The following is a 21,784-nucleotide window of genomic DNA, read 5'->3' as shown; positions in this document are numbered from 1 at the left end:
ATCTGTGAGGAGTTTGTATGTTCTCCCCGTGTTTGTGTGGGTTTCCTCCGGGTTTCCTCCCACACTCCAAAAACATACTGGTAGGTTAACTGGCTGCTAACAAATTGACCCTAGTCTGTGTTTGTCTGTCTGTCTGTATGTATGTGTGTTAGGAAATTTAGACTGTAAGCCCCAATGGGGCAGGAACTGATGTGAGTTCTCTGTACAGCGCTGCAGAATTAGTGGTGATATATAAATAAATGGTAATAATAATAATGGATTGGTGAAGGGGAGTGATTTCCCCTATTTCAACTTGTTGTCCAGCACACCAAGCCACACTTCTAACCAAGTTCCAATGACAAAATGCGTTGGGTTGTAGCTTGGTGCGAGATTTGATTTCATATATCCCTACTGGAGCCTTGCTGTAAGACTGTTTCATCTGGTAGGGATACAGACAATATATCTCTTGCTAGAGATAAATGACATGCTGTAAAGAGAAATGCTGTTCTTATATGGTATCTGCTAGGTTTTAAATTGTCTTTTACAACCTTAATAATAAAAAAAATGTTTTATTACACCATGGAAGCACATTCTTTCTCTGGTTTTGGATGTTCAAGTGGTCTGTGGAGATCTGATAATTAAAGGGGAAGCCAGAGACCAAACAGCTTGGTGTGATACTGAACTTAATTACGAGGTCTATACACACTAGGTGAAATCTGGAGCCACGGGGGAAACGGAGTCTGAACTGTTATGTTTGTGCACAACTGGACATAAGAAAATTCTAAGAACATTAAATGTTGGTGATTATATATATATATATATATATATATATATATATATATATATATATACACATATATACACACAAGTTAACCCGTGCATGATACTCATGCATTCTAGTCAAATCAAGCTACTTAAGGTGTTAAAAAGGTTCTTGTCATGCATTTGGGCCATAGCCCAGGCCTCCTCAGGGGAAGAGCGTTACTTCCCGACGTAAGCGCCCTTTTTTAACGTGGTTTTGTCCACATGTCACCACCTCATCATTCTTCTCCATCACCTCATCCTTCATTTTCATCGCCACATCTATCCAGATGTCTATACAGACACAGGGATCTCTCTCAGCGGTCCTGAGTATCACACTCCTCTCACTCTGTCACCCCCGGCAACCACCAACCACTCCCCACTGTCACCCCCGGCAACCACCAACCACTCCCAACTGTCACTTCTCCTTCAAGAAATATATATATATTTTTTTAAAATCTTTATAAACACTTTTAACAATTAACAAGTTAAATTAACAAATTAAAAACATCTTAGTATACCAAATTTCAGCCCTTTCTGATTTTTTTTTCCCACACACACTAAGAATTTAGTAGGTCAGTGTATAACTCCGCCCAGCCGGTGGCGCTGCAGCTTGGTTTTATTTTTTCCACACACACACACAGACAGACTAACACACATCACTAGACATTTATATTATAGATATATAAACACACACATACATTATATATATATATATATATATATATATATATATATATATATATATATATATATATATATATATATAAATAAATACACACACACACACACAGCAGTCTATATATATAATTAAATGATATATTTTATTATATATATTAGTGCATACATACTAGTCATTCTGTTTCTACAAGTACCATACTCCCGCTCATTAAACTTTCTAAGGGAAAAACACCAACATTAAACAAAATGAAAATCCTTAAACTTTTATTGGGTTGTTATATTTTAATGGATCGACATAAAAATATCAATATGGCTTTTCAGTTTGTCATTTCTCTGTTAAAGCAAGCAAGATGTTTACTGCCATAAATGGGCAAATTAAAATGACATCGTGATACACTGTAGTATTACAAAGACGCACTCAGGACATCAAATGAAGTTAGAGAGGCTAATAATCAGATGTCATAACAGCTTAAACATTAAATAAATGGTTTATTCATTGTGTTAGAATTATATCGATCCCAGACGATGTGATCATATTAACATGCTCTCCCTGACTCTCTTTATGTGATAGTTCACAGACTTCTGTCATATTTTACACTGCTACTTGAATTCAATACTTAAGTCTGCCTTCTCATTTATCCTTGTATTCATTTGCTACATAATTATCTATAAGGGCTCATGTACATAGGCCAGTGGATCCCAAACTTTCTCACTTCAAGGCACCCCTAAGCCATAATAATTACCAAGTAGTCCCCCCTGCCTTGCTTTCCACCGGCACAGACCACGGCACGCCTGTGAGATTGCCGTGGCACCCAGTTTGGGAACCACTGACATAGGCAGTTTTGATACGTCAATAAGATCTTTTGCAGAAAACACAATATAACAGATTATAAAAATAAGGATGACTAATCCCTAAGACAGCTGGTGTTCTGTGGACAATGGAGTTGTAGAAAAACACAATTGGTGATATACTTACTGTCCATTCCCAACTTCTGTTTAGGTAAGGTCCATGTGAACACGTTCTATGGCTGCTATGGGAATTAATGACCCCTGTTATATATTTACTTATGTTTACAGCTGGTTGACATGCTCTCAACATTTAGGAAGCCTTACATGAACATCTCCAATACCTTCCATTCATACAATATGCTAACCGACCTAAACACAGGGACATATCAATCCCTATCGAAATATCCCTTCAGTGCATGCAGGATGTTCAGAAAATGCATAACGAGTCATTGAATGTGTTGCATTCACCATTTATAAGTCACAGTGCATTTTCTACAGATCCCATGTAGACTAAAGATCTGCTTATCATAGGGATTAATGATCCCTACTGTTAGGTAAGTTAGCACACCGTTCATCCAGATTGGGATCAACAGAGCTTTTTCCAAGACACTTGTGTAAATTAACCTTCAGACAACGGATGCACGCAACGTAAGCCATCTATAGCCAGCGTTTAAGAGTAGAAAGGGCAGAGGTAAAGGTTCGTAGAGCAGGATGCGTTCCCCTGTAAGACATCAGGAGAGACCCTGCTTCTGCTTTGTATCCACAACTATGAAGCTCCTTAGCTATATCTTCAACATCCCACTGGCAATCCTCCTGCTTGGCCAGTAAATGGTTAACCAGATGAGGGTAGTAGACGGTGCCGACGCATTTTACCAGCAGCTTGGTGTCCAGAAGCAGGGAAAGGATTTCAGAGTCACAGTTTGAGTCAGTGATCTAAACAAAACAGGAGACAGGAAAATAATATATATGTGAGAAATGGAAGATTGCATATTGTCTGCGTTTTGCACATCGGTCTCCTAAGAGCCTAGACAAAGCCTGGAAACTAAAGTGTTCTATTCTTAGTTACAAATCTCATCTCTCTCTGAGTCAGAGCACCACATTGCTAGAATGTAACAGAGCAGCAGATAGCTTGGAAAGCTACACAAAGCACAAATAAGGCAGAATGTACCATGGACTATTCCACTGCTGTAAAACAATATACTTGTCAATGTAGAATGTAGGGGTGGTGTTTTTGGGATTATATCAGGCCAGGTGCCGGCCGGCTAATACATTTTAACCTGGGGGGAAGTTTCAACTCAGCAGCCTATTTTAAAGGGGAAAAAAATGCAGGTGGCCCAGTGACCCAGCCCAAGGTAGCCCACTATGGGACCGGCCTGGGGGGCAGATGCCCCCCTGGTCCCCAGTCCAGCCTGCTCCTGCATTAGGCTTTGGTTACCTAAATCCATACTCCTATCAGAGAACATAATAAAACTAAAAATACAATGAGAAACATTGTATCAGCCACGTGAGAGGTGTCTGATGTAGTTGTAAACCTTTTGGGGGGTATTCAATTGTTAGCGAGAACCGCTAAAATCCCACGCTCTAAAAATATTACCGTTAATACGGTAATATTGCGCGTAAATACCGTTAATATGGTAATTTACTCGCTGGATTTCAGCTCGCAGCTCAGGGAGCTGCGAGCTGAAATCCAGCGAGATATTACTGTATTAACGGTAATATTTTTCGAGCGCGGGATTTTAGCGGTTTTCACTAACAATTGAATACCCCCCTTTGAATACAATTTCCAGGAAAACAATTTTGCTACAAAGGTAAATTCAGTACACGCACACACTCTACTATGTGTAATTATCAGAACCGGAGACTTTTCTACTTTCACTATCAATGATATATATATATATATATATATATATATACACACCGTATATATACCGTGTATATATACCGTGTATATATATATATATATATATATATATATATATATATATAACAAAATAAGTAGGAGGGGGCGCCACATAGTATAATACTGTATTCAACAATACAGATAGGTGTACCACAAGCCAGAATTTTAGATCACCAAGTGGATATAGGCACTCAGGTGTTAGGAGTGAATCAGTAAGGAAAAAAACACACACACACAGGAGGAAATATTTCCAAGACCACCAGCACCATACCAATATGCGTACCAGATAAAAGAACTTTAAAGCTTATCTGTAGGTATAGTTGGTCCCTTCATAGATTAGAATAACTTTGATTCCCCTTCAGGCTGGTGGAGTGTTGTTGCTCACAGACAGGCACTTCATATATCCTCAGTAATAACCCTTTAATTTCTGCTAAATATAATTGCTGCTGGAAGGGCTGTCTCTGGACCTGGTGAGCTTATCAGATGTGCCTTTTATAGCCCTAGCAGTTTGTACAATAGTGATGAGGATTGTTGTACAAACTGCTAGGGCTATAAAAGGCACATCTGATAAGCTCACCAGGTCCAGAGACAGCCCTTCCAGCAGCAATTATATTTAGCAGAAATTAAAGGGTTATTACTGAGGATATATGAAGTGCCTGTCTGTGATCCTGTAAATGTTGAGCAACAACACTCCACCAGCCTGAAGGGGAATCAAAGTTATTCTAATCTATGAAGGGACCAACTATACCTACAGATAAGCTTTAAAGTTCTTTTATCTGGTACGCATATTGGTGTGGTGCTGGTGGTCTTGGAAATATTTCCTCCTGTGTGTGTGTGTTTTTTTTCTTACTGATTCACTCCTAACACCTGAGTGCCTATATCCACTTGGTGATCTAAAATTCTGGCTTGTGGTACACCTATCTGTATTGTTGAATACAGTATTATACTATGTGGCGCCCCCTCCTACTTATTTTGTTTTAGATTTATTCCAGTCCACCATCTGGCTTTGTGGGAATTTTGGCAGCCTCCTGAACATAGGATACCTACTTCTTCCAAAGGACAATATTTGAATTGGAACTTGTTTATCTTCACAGAGTTACGCGCTGCACTATCTATTGTAATTGTTTATATATATATATATATATATATATATATATATATATATATATATATATATATATATATATACATATACACACACACATACACATACACATATATATATATCTCTACATCCAGCACACATAACAAGAAACACTCTACTGTGCAGTTGTACATAATTATATACATGAATACAAGGGGAGAAACAAAAGCAGACATATATACAGCATGAATACAGTCACATAAGGAGAATAATGTATGCTTACAGATGAAGCAGAACTTATTGCAGCAAACAGCACAACATGGAAAACTATTCTCTACTAATGCAGAGACCTGTCACAAGATAGCACAGATTATCCCCTCGGTACTTAGCCATGGTGCACTGCTCACTGCAATGCACCTGTATTAATACAAGAAATGGAACTGTGCTGTTCATACATGAATAAGAACAGATAGCGAAAATTACAATCCAGCGTACCACACAGGACAAGAGAAGTACTGTGCAGCTGTCCATATAGGCACTAAGAACAGATTCTATGACATGCAACCAGTGAACAGAGAGACACAAGTGTTCAGTTATTGTTCGTCAAAATTGTTCTAAAAAAGAAAGAAAAAAACGGACATTGCAAACGTCAAAACTACAGAAACAAGTCTTGTGCGACCGACCCACATAGACTGGTAAGAAGCACAAGTCTAATCCACATTGATATATCTGTAAGGTGCCTAAGTTTATTAAACACCCCCATCTCTTCACTAACCCCATGAAGTTAATTTAATGCTGCCAACTAAGGCACTATCATACTTACCTCACCAGTGATTGGCTCTGTTGCCCAAACCCATTTCATGATGGATCTCTATGTTTCAGCTTACTTCAAACTCCTCCAGCTAACATTAAATATATTCATCTGCCAGAAAGTTTTATTTTTAGTAAATGTCTTAAGGGATTATGTTTTTTCCACCATGTATTTGTTGTACACTCCTTTTATCCATTGTCCTGCTCTGTGTGATGCTTTTATTTCTAGTAAATGTCCTGAGGGATCTTGATTTGCACAAGTTATTCAGTGCTCTGTTTTATCATTGTAGGTCGATAGAAAAAAAAAAGTTAGGAAAATGAGTGTTTGGTGGCTTAACCTATAGGAATTGCACCCCAAGGTGCTTTCAAAGCCTTTGTCATTTGCCTCTCTCTCTTTTCACAGGATGTTGGAAAGAAATAAACCTAGCAATTACTATTTTTTCCCAAATACAGATTAATTCCTTCTACAAACTCCCGAGGGTTCCTGATATTAGATTTGAATTCATTTTGTTTATAATTGATTTGGACAGGCAATTTTAATAACATGTAAATTAAAAAAAAAAAGTCACAGGCTGACAGAATGTTTATTGTATTTCTTTTCATTTGTGGAAAGTTTGGAAAATCAAACATTGTAACACCTTTGCTGTGGAAATTTCCTATGGTTCCAAAACGCGTGAGGTAGAATGAAAGGATCTCCCGCATGTATAATAACTCTCGCAGACATAGTAATTTAGCAGAAAAGAACCATATAATCAAATTAGACTAAATATTAGCCAAGTTTTATAGTGTTAGTTCGGCAGGAACATCTTTGAATAATTATGGCTAGAGTACAAAATATGCAGCGCTATTAATTAAAAATGTTGCACTCGCAATTATAACAAATTACTTTTCACCACAACTTATGAATATTATGTCACTATGGCAGCTGAGTGATACTCAACTGTCACGGCGAAAGCTGTGTATAGATATAAGAGTTACTTATTCTGCTCTACTGAAAAATCTCACATTTCTGATAAAGCATTATTATGGAAATATGTCTGAACCCCCCCCCCCTCTCCCATGCAATCCTGCTCTGCCATATTTTAGAGAGACAAATTGTGTCATAAAGCACTGAGATTACACAATCGCGAGCAGAGAGAGCTGCTGACTGTCATATAGTACTAGTGATAATGTCCAAATTGCCAATGACACAAGCACCAGCCACTCACGTCATCAAAACGGCGCCGTCTTTGCCAGTCATAGTAAAATTTTGCTGACATAAATGCCTTTCACCATAGTAAGTTCTGTAATAGGATGGACCTCCTATGCTACCTTGTCCGTGCTGCTGGGCTCGCCTTGCCACCATCCTCTTTCTTTATCCCAAATTGCGCCCTTCTACACGCAGTAGGCAGGGTTTCTGCTGCCACCACTAGACTCCAAACTAGGGCCTAGACACGCTTCCTTCTAGGTAACTCTCGCTGCTAGTGTACCCCTTCTCTGGGTACCTGGGTTGGTACCCCTGACCTCTTCCTTTAGATCAGGATTGCTGTGGAAGGTTCGCCCTGGTCTATCACACTGGCCGGAGCTGCAGGGTAGCAGGCAAAGCGTTGGTACTAGATGTTGGGTCCCAACCTCAGAACAGCCGTATAATGGATTAAGTTGGTATAATCTGTAGGTCACAGGAATAACAGCAGATAAGTAAGCATCAAAGCAGGATCTTGAAGCAGTGATGTTTTATTAGCTCACGTAGTCCTAATAAGGACAGTTTATGGATATTGCGATCTTTCCAGAAGTTGCAGATGGAATACTACATTACATGGAAAAACAGAGCTCTTTTTATACAGATTCTGATACCTCGGCAGGGAGTAACCCAGCCCACTGATCCTAGCTGGTACCAAAACGTCTGAGATTTTAGATCAGATAGTTTAACATTAGGATGTGATATTTTGCTTTAACAAAATTGACATCAATCTGTGGGTTCCCAAATCACTTTGCTGTTTACATTGTTCAGACAGGTTCTAACACAAAGGACAAAGGGCCAGAGCCGTAACTTAGAATTCTAGCGCCCTGGGCGAGAAAGACAAATGCCGCCCCCCTAGCCCTCAATTTTAACCAAATTAACCTAAAATATTCCTAAATTGCGCCCCCCTTCAGCGCTGCGCCCTGGGCGGTCGCCCCTGTCGCACAGCCCTAGTTACGGCCCTGCAAAGGGCCACACAGGAAAGAAAGGTAATGGCCCCCTGCTGTGCTTTCCTCTCAAAGTTAAACAGATTCCCTTAAACAATTGCCAATTGCATCAGAAATCAATACCTCAGAAATCAGTACATTTCTAATATACAGTATTTGCAATGATATAAATTGATGCACTGCGCCACTAATTCAAATACATTTCTACAATAAATGATTTCTTTGTGATCCAGCCACAAGTTCTAAGTAATAACTGAAGCAAACTGTTTAGGAGCTCAGTTTAATTGTGGGTGTCAGGAGAGCTGCCTGTGTTATATATTTTTCTTGATTAATATTATCCTTGCTTTGCTTAAAAATGCTGATCACAGTGGCAGAGTACTTAGCATTGCTGCCTGACAGCGCTGACGTCGTGAATTTGATTTCGACCAGGGCCATATCTGTGTGGAGTTTGTATGTTCTCCACGTGTCTGTGTGGGTTTCTTACGGGTGCTCCAGTTCCCTTCTACAGTCCAAGAGCATACTGGTAGGTTAAGTGATTTCAGACAGAAATGGACTGCAGTCTGTGTTTGAAAATGACAGTGCCTGGTATTCCCTCTTTTGAACAGACTAAGGCCCTGTACACACTGGTGTTGGAGAACAATGTTTAAGTTCAGAATGGTAATAGTGTGTTCTCAAAGCCTCCCTGCAGCATAGTGCACTATTATAGATGAGCGAAATTGAAGCAATATTTTAGGAAAATCAAAAGTTCAGCGGCAGAACAGGCTATTTCTAAGAGGTGCGAAGATCCGGAGACACAATATTGGACTTCTGCCTTTGTGTCACTAGTCCGTAACATATGTGCGAATATGCACTTAGCAGAATTTATAGTCTAGACTAGAGCTGGGATGACGATAGTGACTTCATTTTATGTTTGGGGTTGTACTGGGAACACTTAAGGTCAAATTTCACTGTCACAATGTGTACAAATACCATAACCCAACATGGAATGAAGGAAATATATTGTGGAACAGTTAACACATTAATTCTATTAATATTTCATCTGTTAAAGCATAAGATATGTGGAAGAATATTAAAACTGAAAACAAGTAAACATCTACTGCAAAGTGCTGACACTCTAACGGGAATAGCTTATGCAGCTGACTTTTCTTCATATCTACAATCTTGCACAGTAAAAAGGTTAATGAGGATATATGTAGCACTGACGCATTAGCCTTTGAACCATGTCTTTATTTCCTACAAATAAGATGAATTGTTCTGGTGGAACAGTGTCAAATGAATTATAATCAGCATAAACCCTTTGCCTCATGCAAGTGAATGATTCTTCTAAGGTTTATGTGTTACAATGTAAAACAAGTAGAGGTAAAACTTCCTTTTACTGATCTAAGATGGTACGGTGAGGATTACTGATAATCATTATCTATGTTTCAGGTACAAGATAACTGGTGAATATCCAGAGATAATGTGGAACACCAGCCAGCATTGGCAACGTAAGGTGGAATAGGTACATACAGTTTCTTCTGTGCTTATTGTAATCTTGTAGCACTAAATAAATGAACTACACATACATATACACACACACAGCTTACAGGAATAGAGTATCCGATGTTCAGGGTGGGCCTTTGATGGGTTTGAAAGGCTCCGATTGTCTTTCTGACAATCAGAACCTTTTTACCTGTCTCTCAGTTTGTTTGAGAACTAAGAAGCAACTCCAAGAAAAAAAAAATGGCTGAAAAGCAATTAGAGGAAACTACCATGAGATTCTTGGAACAAGGTCATTCCAGAACAAATATAGAGCGGTGCCACACCAGGGCAAGTCAGCGGTGCCACACCAGGAGAGTTAAAAGAACCATTAATAAACATTGGCCCATGGTCACTACTGACAAGGCGTTTAGAAACATGGATGGGAAACACCTCTCACTAAGCTATCGTAGGGGACCTAACCTTAAAGAGCTTCTACTATACCCCAATATTAAAGGAGTTTGGACAGGCTAAGTACCAGACTGTTATAGATGCACTTGTTGTACAGGCTGTAGATCAAAGCTTACCAGAGGCAACCTTTCACATCTACATAATGGCAAGAAACTGACCATTCAACATAGATTGACCTCTACTATGGAATCATATTATTTATATTCGGATGTGCCCAAGAAGAACCTTTCCAGGAAAGGTAGCAAATAACAGAACCTCCATCCACTTAGCCTACACCACTGGAGCAACTGATAAGCCTGTGGCCAAACATTTTATTACTAAGGAACATTAAATTACAAGACTCAGATGCACGATTATAGATTGGTGCCCCCTCGGTTGAGAGGTCGGAATAGGGGACAGATTCTATTAAAGAAGGAGGCCGGTTGGATCCATACGCTTGATAGTAGAACTTCGTGGGATAAAAGGATCCAATCATTTGAGCATGTTTTCGATATAAAAGACATCATACTTTTAAGTGAATCTTGAACATATTTATCTGTGTGCCCTAAGTCTTTAGAACATTGATCTTTTGTGAAATGTAATGAATATGCATATTGAGGGTTGTTAATACTGATGGAGGTTTTGTTTTATTTTTTTGATAGCAATATGTAGTTGGTGTTTTATTGTTTAAGGATGGGAGTTTGTGTTGTTCTTCTTAATCATTTCTTAACCATAGTTATATATTGGCCAATGCATTATTTTACACTTTTAGTGTAGCCCTCACCATAACTGCTGGGAAACTGCTCAATAGATCTATCATCCTTTTTGTAAGAGTTTGTCATTGTGGTACCTTTAAGTCTTCCATTCTCCAATTTAAGTGTCCCATGTTGTTCTAGAAATCCGTATTTTAAAATAATTTCCCCCCTGCACTCTATTAATACTTTAGCTAAACTTGAATGTCTATATTCTATGACCTCTGACCCTGAGGACATATTTATCATATGGTGGTTGTTTATTCGCTGTTGATGAGGCTTCTCCCTATAGATGAAGTGGTCACCATTGGTGATAGCTGGGTCTCGCCAGATTAAAGGATTCGTGGTCCGTGTTCTGTATCGTTCTATCACCACGGTGATAACAGAGGAAAATGAATGAAACAATGCTTTATTATTTAAATAAAGCATTTTTTCAATGATCGATAGTTTTAAAATGTATTATTTTTTTATTTAAAAAAAAACCAACCAATCTTTACATTTTTTTTTTTTTACTTAGAAACAGCCCCTTTGTATGCAGCTCATACACCATGTTAGTAGCCCTTCCCTGGATTGTTGTTGTTGCTTTTTCTTGTAAAGCCTCTCAGTATAAAATATACAATATAATATCTGGGGTAGTTCCATTTCTAAGAGACATGAACTGCATTGGTATTTGCAAGAATGTTTAATTATTAATACATTTCTAACAAAGGGAATGAGAGCGAAGAGAATTCAGCAACAGGAATAAAGACCTGTCAGACTGTGAAATATTACAAAGCAGCGGAGGAACACTCGCTATTAGATAAAAATACACGCAGATCTGTCAGACGTTAGCAATAGGAGCTAGACATATAATATCCATGCAACTTCACAATCCCATGGGCTGCATTTACAATGAACATAGGAGATGTATGAAAATGTCTGTCTGTAATTTAGCAGCCTGTTGTTCAGAAAGTTACACACAATGGTGGCGGCCATTTTGAAAACGGAGCCATTATTCAGCCTACTAATGCCTCAGCTAACTGCCCCCCACGGTGCGTAGGTCACACTTGTTTACTTTTTAGACCTTCCCGCCCTTGGCAGTTAGCCCCTGCGGTGCAATTTAAATACATTCAAAGTGAAGTCGTCACCCATGTCACACTTGGCCACTCTCCAGGAATGTCCAGGAGTCTCCCAAATTTCAGGAAGTTCTCCTGAACCCCTTGTAGATTTTGCCACCCTGTTGGATACAACACTACTTTCTTCGGAAGTGGACGCCCTGTCCTTCGGAAGTGTCGCAATTTGGTGCAATAAAGCGGGCCATGATGACATGTTCTGCATTGCCACACCCCCCAAGGTTGCCTCTGTCTAATTTTTATTTGAATAATGAAATGTACTTGCTGTGTATGGACACAAATATTATAGGGAATATGGGAATATGTAGTCTGCCTGCGGACACTGCAAATGGATGAAGATCAGGTGAAGATTTCATGGCCACACATCACCATAAAGGGAAGGACTATGAAACAATGTATGTGTCATTGTGCTACTGGCTGGGTATAAATATGGGGTACACAGGATGCAATACAAGCTAATTATGCAGCATTTGCAGAAAGTCCCCGTTATCGCCTGAATACAGATGCAGAGACCCAGTGTTCATTTCCCTGTAACTATTCACCATTTTACTAAAGGGTTCTACAATCAGAGAGGAATAATATCTACGGCCATTGTGAGGCTGGGAGAAAACAAAAGACTATCTGAGTGTCTATGTGTGCCAGCCTATTCACATGAAAAGTGCATTAATATCCCAGAGAGCCTCGCGAACCATTTTTGTTGGAACGAGAGAAGAGGCACAATTCTCAGTATCAGCAATTCCACACCATCCTTTTTAACTATAGACATCCATAAAGCTGTCAGCAGCCCCTAACAAATGGCTAAATAATACATGGTATCAGCAAGCGGCACGGTATTTTACACACAGCGATGGTGGGAGCTGCACTAGCACAACCTGAATAAATCAATAGTCTATGATTTCCTTCTGCCTGATGCTATTTGCTCTTTTTCTGCTTAATACAAACAAGAATTGACTCTGACTATTCCGTTAAGATAAATTTCTGTAACGTTTTGTCCCTTTGTAAATAGACCACTTAGGAAAACACCAGTCTTTACAGTTACCTATTACCTATACACACACCATTCCGTGGGCTGAACCAACAACCAGAAGGATACACTGTATTAAATCACCAGGAACTAGTGGACTGGACCATATACTCATAAGGTTGCAGCCTATGAAAACATGAGTGACATCACTGAGGCAGGAGTACGATGTCATCTTCCAAATAAGGGACTGACAGAAGGGATTACAGCATGCATCATTGTCCCAACAAAAAGCATACCTCTGAACGGAAACAGGACAAAATAAGCTCTGCCCCTGGTCCATTTTTATTAGAGGAACTTAGGAGGTCGAGTCTGGGTTGTCGGTTCCACTGCACAGGTGAGAAGCAGTAGGGTAACTCGTTACCGATATATTGTAATGTCACCCCTATGCCTTCTCTCATCTCGGCTGGACAAGTTCAGCTCTTGATGCCTATCCTGAAGTTTAGTTATGCAGCCCATACATCAATAGCAATTTGCTAACTGTTTTATGTTATCGTTGCCTAATTGGAGACAGAGCATCTGGTACTATACACAGTACTCAAGGTGAGGTCTTCCCAATGTCTTATAAACTGGTAATATGATCTCCATCTTCCTGCTACCAATCCCTCTTCCCATACAACCAAGGAGTCCATTGGCTTTTCTCACTGCTTCCCTTTACTGCTTGCTTACCTTTATATCATCTCAAACTATAAATGACTTATGGCTATCAAGGTTAGCCTTGATAAAGATCTTAATGACTGAAACGCGTTGGCTGTTGGGGTACATACTCAGTCCGGTACAGCTCTTTTCCGGAGGTAGACGTCAGTGGAGAAAGCCGGCTCTTCACTCATTGTTTACATGCTGTATACCATCAGCCTTATGGTAAGAGTCCAACTTGGACGTGACGTGCTGATATTTTTCGTTGAAGTCTTTATGCATTTTTGTACTTGTGCATTTTTTATATGTTCTCTGTTTTTATTGTGAGATGTTGGATATCTGGACATAAATTATTATTTTTTTTTTAGTTAAAAAATAATGCACTATGAGTGCTTATTGTTTTCTCACATATACATGCATACGGACCCTTGTTAACCATTGAAGTGCAAAAAGAAGGAGGCGTCCCACATCGTAGTCTTGTTCAATCTTGGAAGCTAAGCAGAGTTTGGCTGGGTAGTTTCCTGGATGGGAGACAACCTAGTGCAATAAGAAGGAGGAGTTCCACGACACACTATACGTTCCATACTACAGGCTTATGATCAGAGATAACTCTTGTAAGTGTGCAGCCCTTAAGGGGGATTTTGGAAATTTTGAGAACTATCACTTGGAGACGTGAGGAGCTGATGTTAAGAATCACGAGTATTACAAACACACGTTGTATTTATAACAGTCTACACTATGATGTTTTCTCTGTGATTTTTTTCTCCCCCTACAGATAACATCACAGGAATACATGAGAAATAAAGAATGACCCTACGTAATCAACTATAATGGCTCTAGACTGACAAATACTCATCACCATCAGTTTATGTCCATGTTTTGACTATTGGACGGTCGTCTGTTATGGTTTGAAGCGATTGAAGAAACTATACTTCAGTGAGATCTGATAGAGACTATATATGCATCATTAGATATTGATGTAATATTGTAAGTATTATTTATATTAGCACCGTGCCTATATATATATATATATATATATATATATCTATCTACTATATAAATGCCTAGTGGCGTGTGTGAAAAAAAAAACAAGCTGCAGCGCCACCTGCTGGGCAGAGTTATACACTGACCTATATATTTCTTGAAGGAGAAGTGACAGTTGGGAGTGGTTGGTGGTTGCCGGGGGTGACAGTGGGGAGTTTTTAACATCTTTAGCAGCTTGATGAAGGATGTGGCGATGAAGATGAGGGATAAGGTGATGGAGAAAAATGATGAGGTGGTGACATGTGGACAAAACCACGTTAAAAAAGGGCGCGGGAAGTAACGCTCTTCCCCTGAGGAGGCCTGGGCTAGGCCCAAATGCATGACAAGAACCTTTTTAACACCTCAAGTAGCTTGATTTGACTAGAATGCATGAGTATCATGCACGGGTTAACTTGTGTATATAATATATATATATATATATATATGTTTCTTTGTAGCATTTAGATTTTAACTCATTGGTGGATCAGAGTATTTATATAGGTGGCTGCTGTCATATTCTGTACATTTTGAGGTTTTGCGCTGGAGACACCTTTTTTGTTTTTCTTTGCATAAATGGCTTACCTCTGCTGTTGCTGACACTACATCACCACTCATTTGTATTTTACTTTCTGATTTTTATTTCCAGTATTAATTATTTGACAATATGATATATTCAATTTAAGATTCCACACTTTAGTTCATTCCTTGATTTAATTTAACAAGGTATCAACCCTGTTACAAATCTCTCTATCATCTGTAAAACAAAAATATATTTTCCCAGAGATGAAAAGCAGAATCACTAATCATTAAGCAAAACAGGACCAAGGACAGATCCCTGAAGAAGTTCACTGGTTACCAGCCCTTCCTCTGACCTTACACCATTGACTACAACAATGTACTCTAAACTGTACTCTGTATTAAAAACAGGGCATGTTACTACCGTATATATTACTATATATGTTAACCTGGCCAATTAGTGTAAACGTTTTCCACAAATTTGGCCTGTTCCTATACTTCCATTTACCACATGTATGTTAGGAAATTCTGTTTCACTGTTGTTACTGTATGTATATCACGATATGTTCAACGTGTTCTACCTGATTGGAAACTGCTGCAGATGTTGGTGTTCTATAAATAGAATCATTAATGCAGCTCAGTTTTATACTTGTGCACAGTAACTGCCCTTTATACGGCATAGAGGAGTCAATGTAGACACTGTGCTAATAACTTGAAAAATAAAATACAGAGCAAGATAGGAGTTTGGCAACATGATACAACAAGAGTAGAATAGGACACACGATATGAGCAGACGTCTTTCATTCCGGGACCAGAGGTCTATATTTCATTTCATATTATCAGTTTCAGCATGTGGATGTGTAAAACACGACCTAAGCACAGGATAAGTAAGAGGGGACTCTAGACACAGGCACACCGTATATCAGTAAGAACAATAAATGCCAGTGGATTCACAACAGATGCTCAGAATCTGGGCCCTGTGCGACATTAACTAAAGCTATGGCTTTCAAATGACAAATAAAAAAGACACATCTCAAAGCCCGGGATCACTTTATACAGCACTTTATAATGTGCTGCAGATTCAAGAGACAATGAGCAACTAGAGACAGAATTACACCTAGACCATACCTGCCTACTTTTGGGTCCAAAGGACAAGTGTGGGGGACCAGTCACCCGCTGGGCAAAGATTTGTCCAGAGATAGGTAGAGTACAAGGTAGCCTGAAGCGGTCTGCGGTTGGCAGGTATTACCACTGATGTGGAGAGAAGACTTGTCCAGGAGCAGGTAAGATACAATGTAGCATGGAGCAGTCTGCGGCTGGCAGGTTTTATCACTGATGTGTAGAGAAGACTTGTCCAGGCGCAGGTAAGATACAATGTAGCATGGAGCGGTCTGCGGCTGGCAGGTATTACCACTGATGTGGAGAGAAGACTTGTCCAGGTGCAGATACGATACAATGTAGCATGGAGCGGTCTGCGGCTGGCAGGTATTACCACTGATGTGGAGAGAAGACTTGTCCAGGTGCAGATACGATACAAGGTAGCATGGAGCGGCCTGTGGCTGGCAGGTATTACCACTGATGTGGAGAGAAGACTTGTCCAGACGCAGGTAATATACAATGTAGCATGGAGCGGTCTGCGGCTGGCAGGTATTACCACTGATGTGGAGAGAAGACTTGTCCAGGCGCAGGTAAGATACAAGGTAGCATGGAGCGGTCTGCGGCTGGCAGGTATTACCACTGATGTGGAGAGAAGACTTGTCCAGGAGCATGTAAGATACAATGTAGCATGGAGCAGTCTGCGGCTGGCAGGTTTTATCACTGATGTGTAGAGAAGACTTGTCCAGGCGCAGGTAAGATACAATGTAGCATGGAGCGGTCTGCGGCTGGCAGGTATTACCACTGATGTGTAGAGAAGACTTGTCCAGACGCAGGTAATATACAATGTAGCATGGAGCGGTCTGCGGCTGGCAGGTATTACCACTGATGTGGAGAGAAGACTTGTCCAGGTGCAGATACGATACAAGGTAGCATGGAGCGGCCTGCGGCTGGCAGGTATTACCACTGATGTGGAGAGAAGACTTGTCCAGACGCAGGTAATATACAATGTAGCATGGAGCGGTCTGCGGCTGGCAGGTATTACCACTGATGTGGAGAGAAGACTTGTCCAGGCGCAGGTAAGATACAATGTAGCATGGAGCGGTCTGCGGCTAGAAGGTATTACCACTGATGTGGAGAGAAGAACTTGTCCAGGTGCAGGTAGCGTCCACAGCAAACAGATAGCACAAGCAGGAGCAGGAAACTCCTCGGTGTCTCAATGGAATGAGGACCAAGAACAGGCAAAGGTAATAGGGCAACAGGTGCCTTAAATAGTGAGAGGTGATTAATTATCCAATGAGACTAGGAACAAGGTTTAACAGTCCGTGGGTCTTGCACATGCGCAATCCTTTGGTCAAGATGGCGGACGGCCGCGGCGCAAGACAGGCGCCGCAAGAGAGAGAGACCCATGTCTAAAACTAGAGGCACTAATAGTCCGGTGAGTGACAACAGCACATTACAGTAAATAATCGTCAGAAAACAATGCATGGGCCACAATGAACACACCCTCCCAACATTTAGCCTTGCTTAATTGGGGCAAAATAAGCTCCACCCTGACCAATTCCTGCCCTCATCCAATCACTTTGGGGTAAAAATCCAATTGATTTCGTGTAAGCCCTGTCCCTTTTTGAGGTCTTTAAATCAGAAATGTCCTGCCTAAAATTGGGTCAGTTGGGACATATGTATTGAACAATGCATGGGCTACAGTATCTTTACAATGATTACACTACAATAGATTTAAAGAATAAGATGGATTTTAAGATAGGAATTGGTCTATTTTAGGGTTAGGTGATGTACGCTGTTTTGTTTAAATTCACATTCTCTAACTCATTGGTCGAAGTGATCGTGTATACGATAGTATGCCATACTGCCACCTCTCCTACTGCTTTAATTGTAAAAATATCCATTCACTTATATTCTCCATACTGCCACTTCTAAATTTTCACTTCTTCTACTGCCCTAGCGATCATGCCCTTGAGAAAGACCAGTAACGGTCGAAACATGTTGGAGCATGTTAACTGATTCTTTACCATTATATCTCCTCCACTTAATGGATGTTTGTTTTCTGGCCTTTCTAAATTGTGATCATTCCGGAGTTATGTGGAAAAATACCAACTGCCTGAACACTATTTATCTGGTAGGAGTATATGAACTCTGTTTTACTCCTTGTTTGATTTTATATTTTATATCGTTGTGATTGTATTAATATATTTTATGAAAGCAATATCACACTAGATATATTTCATGTTTTATTTGTTTGTGAAATATACATGGTATATGGAGAAAATATATTTGACACATGGATGAAGACCCTATGAAAAGAATGGAAAAAGCAAGGATCTGATGTGCCTATATTTCTTCTACTTCTTGTGAGTACCCCACCAAAGGGGGTATCTGCATTTAAAAGAAGATATTTTCTTCCAACAATTAAGAATACAGTGGAATTGTTTATGTACATTTATATCTACTGTATTGCACTATTTTGTTTTCTTTCTCCTTTGTTTTATGGTCGCATGAACATTCTGTGAGAAATAAGAATTGGAGGATTATCATCATAAAATAAAAGTATTTCCCTATTTTTCACAATCTGATCTTATAGAGAATATTTAATAGCACCTGTAGGATTTCATAATATTCTGTATGATTCTTTTTGGGGGGATTGGTGTATATTCCCATTGAATTCCAGTGGGCAGCTGCTAAAAGTGAAGCGCTGTTTTTGATTTCACTATTATTCCAAATTCAGCATTAGGGAAATGATTAGGACAAAGTAGATGCCAGTATCCCTTTCGTATTGTGGATCTTAGGTTACACAATAAGGTTTTATTAATACAGCCCTGAACACCACGTGTATGTGAGTATATATATATATATATCTACTATATAAATGCCTAGTGGCGTGTGTGAAAAAAAAAAAACAAGCTGCAGCGCCACCTGCTGGGCAGAGTTATACACTGACCTATATATTTCTTGAAGGAGAAGTGACAGTTGGGAGTGGTTGGTGGTTGTCGGGGGTGACAGTGGGGAGTTTTTAACACCTTAAGTCGCTTGATGAAGGATGTGGCGATGGAGATGAAGGATGAGGTGATGGAGAAAAATGATGAGGTGGTGACATGTGGACAAAACCACGTTAAAAAAGGGCGCTTGCGTCTGGAAGTAACGCTCTTCCCCTGAGGAGGCCTGGGCTAGGCCCAAATGCATGACAAGAACCTTTTTAACACCTTAAGTAGTTTGATTTGACTAGAATGCATGAGTATCATGCACGGGTTAACTTGTGTATATATATATATATATATATATATATATATATATATATATATATATATATATATACATATACTACTGATAAACCTTGTCTATATACTCTATGGAGCCTTCTTCTGAGTTTGGATAAGGAATAACAGTTTCCTTTGATAAGTGAACAATATAGGCAGATGTCCCTGTTTAGAGAACACATCAGTTTGATTGTGAAAAGAGACAAACACAGAGAGCTAAATAGAGACTTAATTGCAGGTGTCTTCAATCAAACTGCAAATGTGTCATGAATGCACAGATTTATTATGGTAAATGAAAGCGAAGGAGTCATAGTCAGCGCCTACATATCTCCAACAAATTGAAAGAAAACCTAAAGTGAAGAATATTAAGCAATCATTTCAACTAAATATGCACATCTTTCAAGGGCAAATGGAAAAAATATATCCACTGCCCTAAAAGGGACTCTGTTGTTCTGTCCGAACCAAATTTTTTTACATGTTACATCAATAAATTACAATAACAATAATAACATTTACCTGCGCTGCAAGTATCCCCTTATCCTCTGTTTCCCAGCCCCAGTGAGTACAATGTATTATTAGATAGACATTTTGTTGGGCTGACATATAGGGGTCAAGTGGGCCTCTCTAGTGGCTGATACAGGACCATGTGAGACATCTCTACTGGCTGGTATAGGATCATGTGGACATCTCTACTGGCTGGTATAGGATCATGTGGACATCTCTACTGGCTGGTATAGGATCATGTGGACATCTCTACTGGCTGGTATAGGATCATGTGGACATCTCTACTGGCTGGTATAGGATCATGTGGACATCTCTACTGGCTGGCATAGGATCATGTGGACATCTCTACTGGCTGGTATAGGATCATGTGGACATCTCTACTGGCTGGTATAGGATCATGTGGACATCTCTACTTGCTGGTATAGGATCATGTGAGTCTCTCTACTGGCTGGTATAGGATCACGTGAGCTTCTCTACTTGCTGGTATAGGATCATGTGAGTCTCTCTACTGGCTGGTATAGGACCATGTGAGCCTCTCTACTGGCTGGTATAGGATCATGTGGACATCTCTACTGGCTGGTATAGGACCATGTGAGACTCCCTACTGGCTGGTATAGGATCATGTGGACATCTCTACTGGCTGGTATAGGATCATGTGGACATCTCTACTGGCTGGTATAGGATCATGTGGACATCTCTACTGGCTGGTATAGGATCATGTGGACATCTCTACTGGCTGGTATAGGATCATGTGGACATCTCTACTTGCTGGTATAGGATCATGTGAGTCTCTCTACTGGCTGGTATAGGACCATGTGAGCCTCTCTACTGGCTGGTATAGGATCATGTGGACATCTCTACTGGCTGGTATAGGACCATGTGAGCCTCTCTACTGGCTGGTATAGGATCATGTGGACATCTCTACTGGCTGGTATAGGACCATGTGAGACTCCCTACTGGCTGGTATAGGATCATGTGGACATCTCTACTGGCTGGTATAGGATCATGTGGACATCTCTACTGGCTGGTATAGGATCATGTGGACATCTCTACTGGCTGGTATAGGATCATGTGGACATCTCTACTGGCTGGTATAGGATCATGTGGACATCTCTACTTGCTGGTATAGGATCATGTGAGTCTCTCTACTGGCTGGTATAGGACCATGTGAGCCTCTCTACTGGCTGGTATAGGATCATGTGGACATCTCTACTGGCTGGTATAGGACCATGTGAGACTCCCTACTGGCTGGTATAGGATCATGTGGACATCTCTACTGGCTGGTATAGGACCATGTGAGCCTCTCTACTGGCTGGTATAGGATCATGTGGACATCTCTACTGGCTGGTATAGGACCATGTGAGCCTCTCTACTGGCTGGTATAGGATCATGTGGACATCTCTACTGGCTGGTATAGGACCATGTGAGACTCCCTACTGGCTAGTATAGGACCATGTGGACATCTCTACTAGATGGTATAGGACCATGTGAGCCTTTCTAATGGCTGGTATAGGATCATGTGAGCTTCTCTAATGGCTGGTATCGGATCACGAGAGCCTCTCTAATGGCTGGTATAGGATCACGAGAGCCTCTCTAATGGCTGGTATAGGATCACGTGAGCTTCTCTACTGGCTGGTATAGGACCATGTAGCCCTCTTTACTTGCTGGTATAGGACAATGCGCGCCTCTCTACTGGCTGGTATAGGACCATGTGAGCCTCTCTACTGGCTGCTAT

General features: G+C 40.2%; 1 protein-coding gene across 1 annotated transcript in view; it reads right to left on the bottom strand.

The window, feature by feature from the left end:
* Positions 1 to 1,708: 1,708 nt before the first annotated feature.
* NBAS (NBAS subunit of NRZ tethering complex) overlaps positions 1,709 to 21,784 on the bottom strand; it is a 477,499-nt gene continuing 457,423 nt past the window's right edge. The window contains exon 52 of the mRNA XM_075201412.1: positions 1,709 to 3,183. Coding sequence (XP_075057513.1) covers positions 2,908 to 3,183 — 276 coding nt within the window. The 3' untranslated portion in view covers positions 1,709 to 2,907. The remainder of the gene's footprint in view (positions 3,184 to 21,784) is intronic.

The sequence above is a fragment of the Mixophyes fleayi genome, chromosome 3 (assembly GCF_038048845.1).
Source record: "Mixophyes fleayi isolate aMixFle1 chromosome 3, aMixFle1.hap1, whole genome shotgun sequence".
In the NCBI taxonomy this organism is placed as follows: Eukaryota; Metazoa; Chordata; class Amphibia; order Anura; family Limnodynastidae; genus Mixophyes; species Mixophyes fleayi.
Note: the sequence above shows the minus strand (reverse complement) of the source record. Positions and strands in the feature narration are given on the sequence as shown.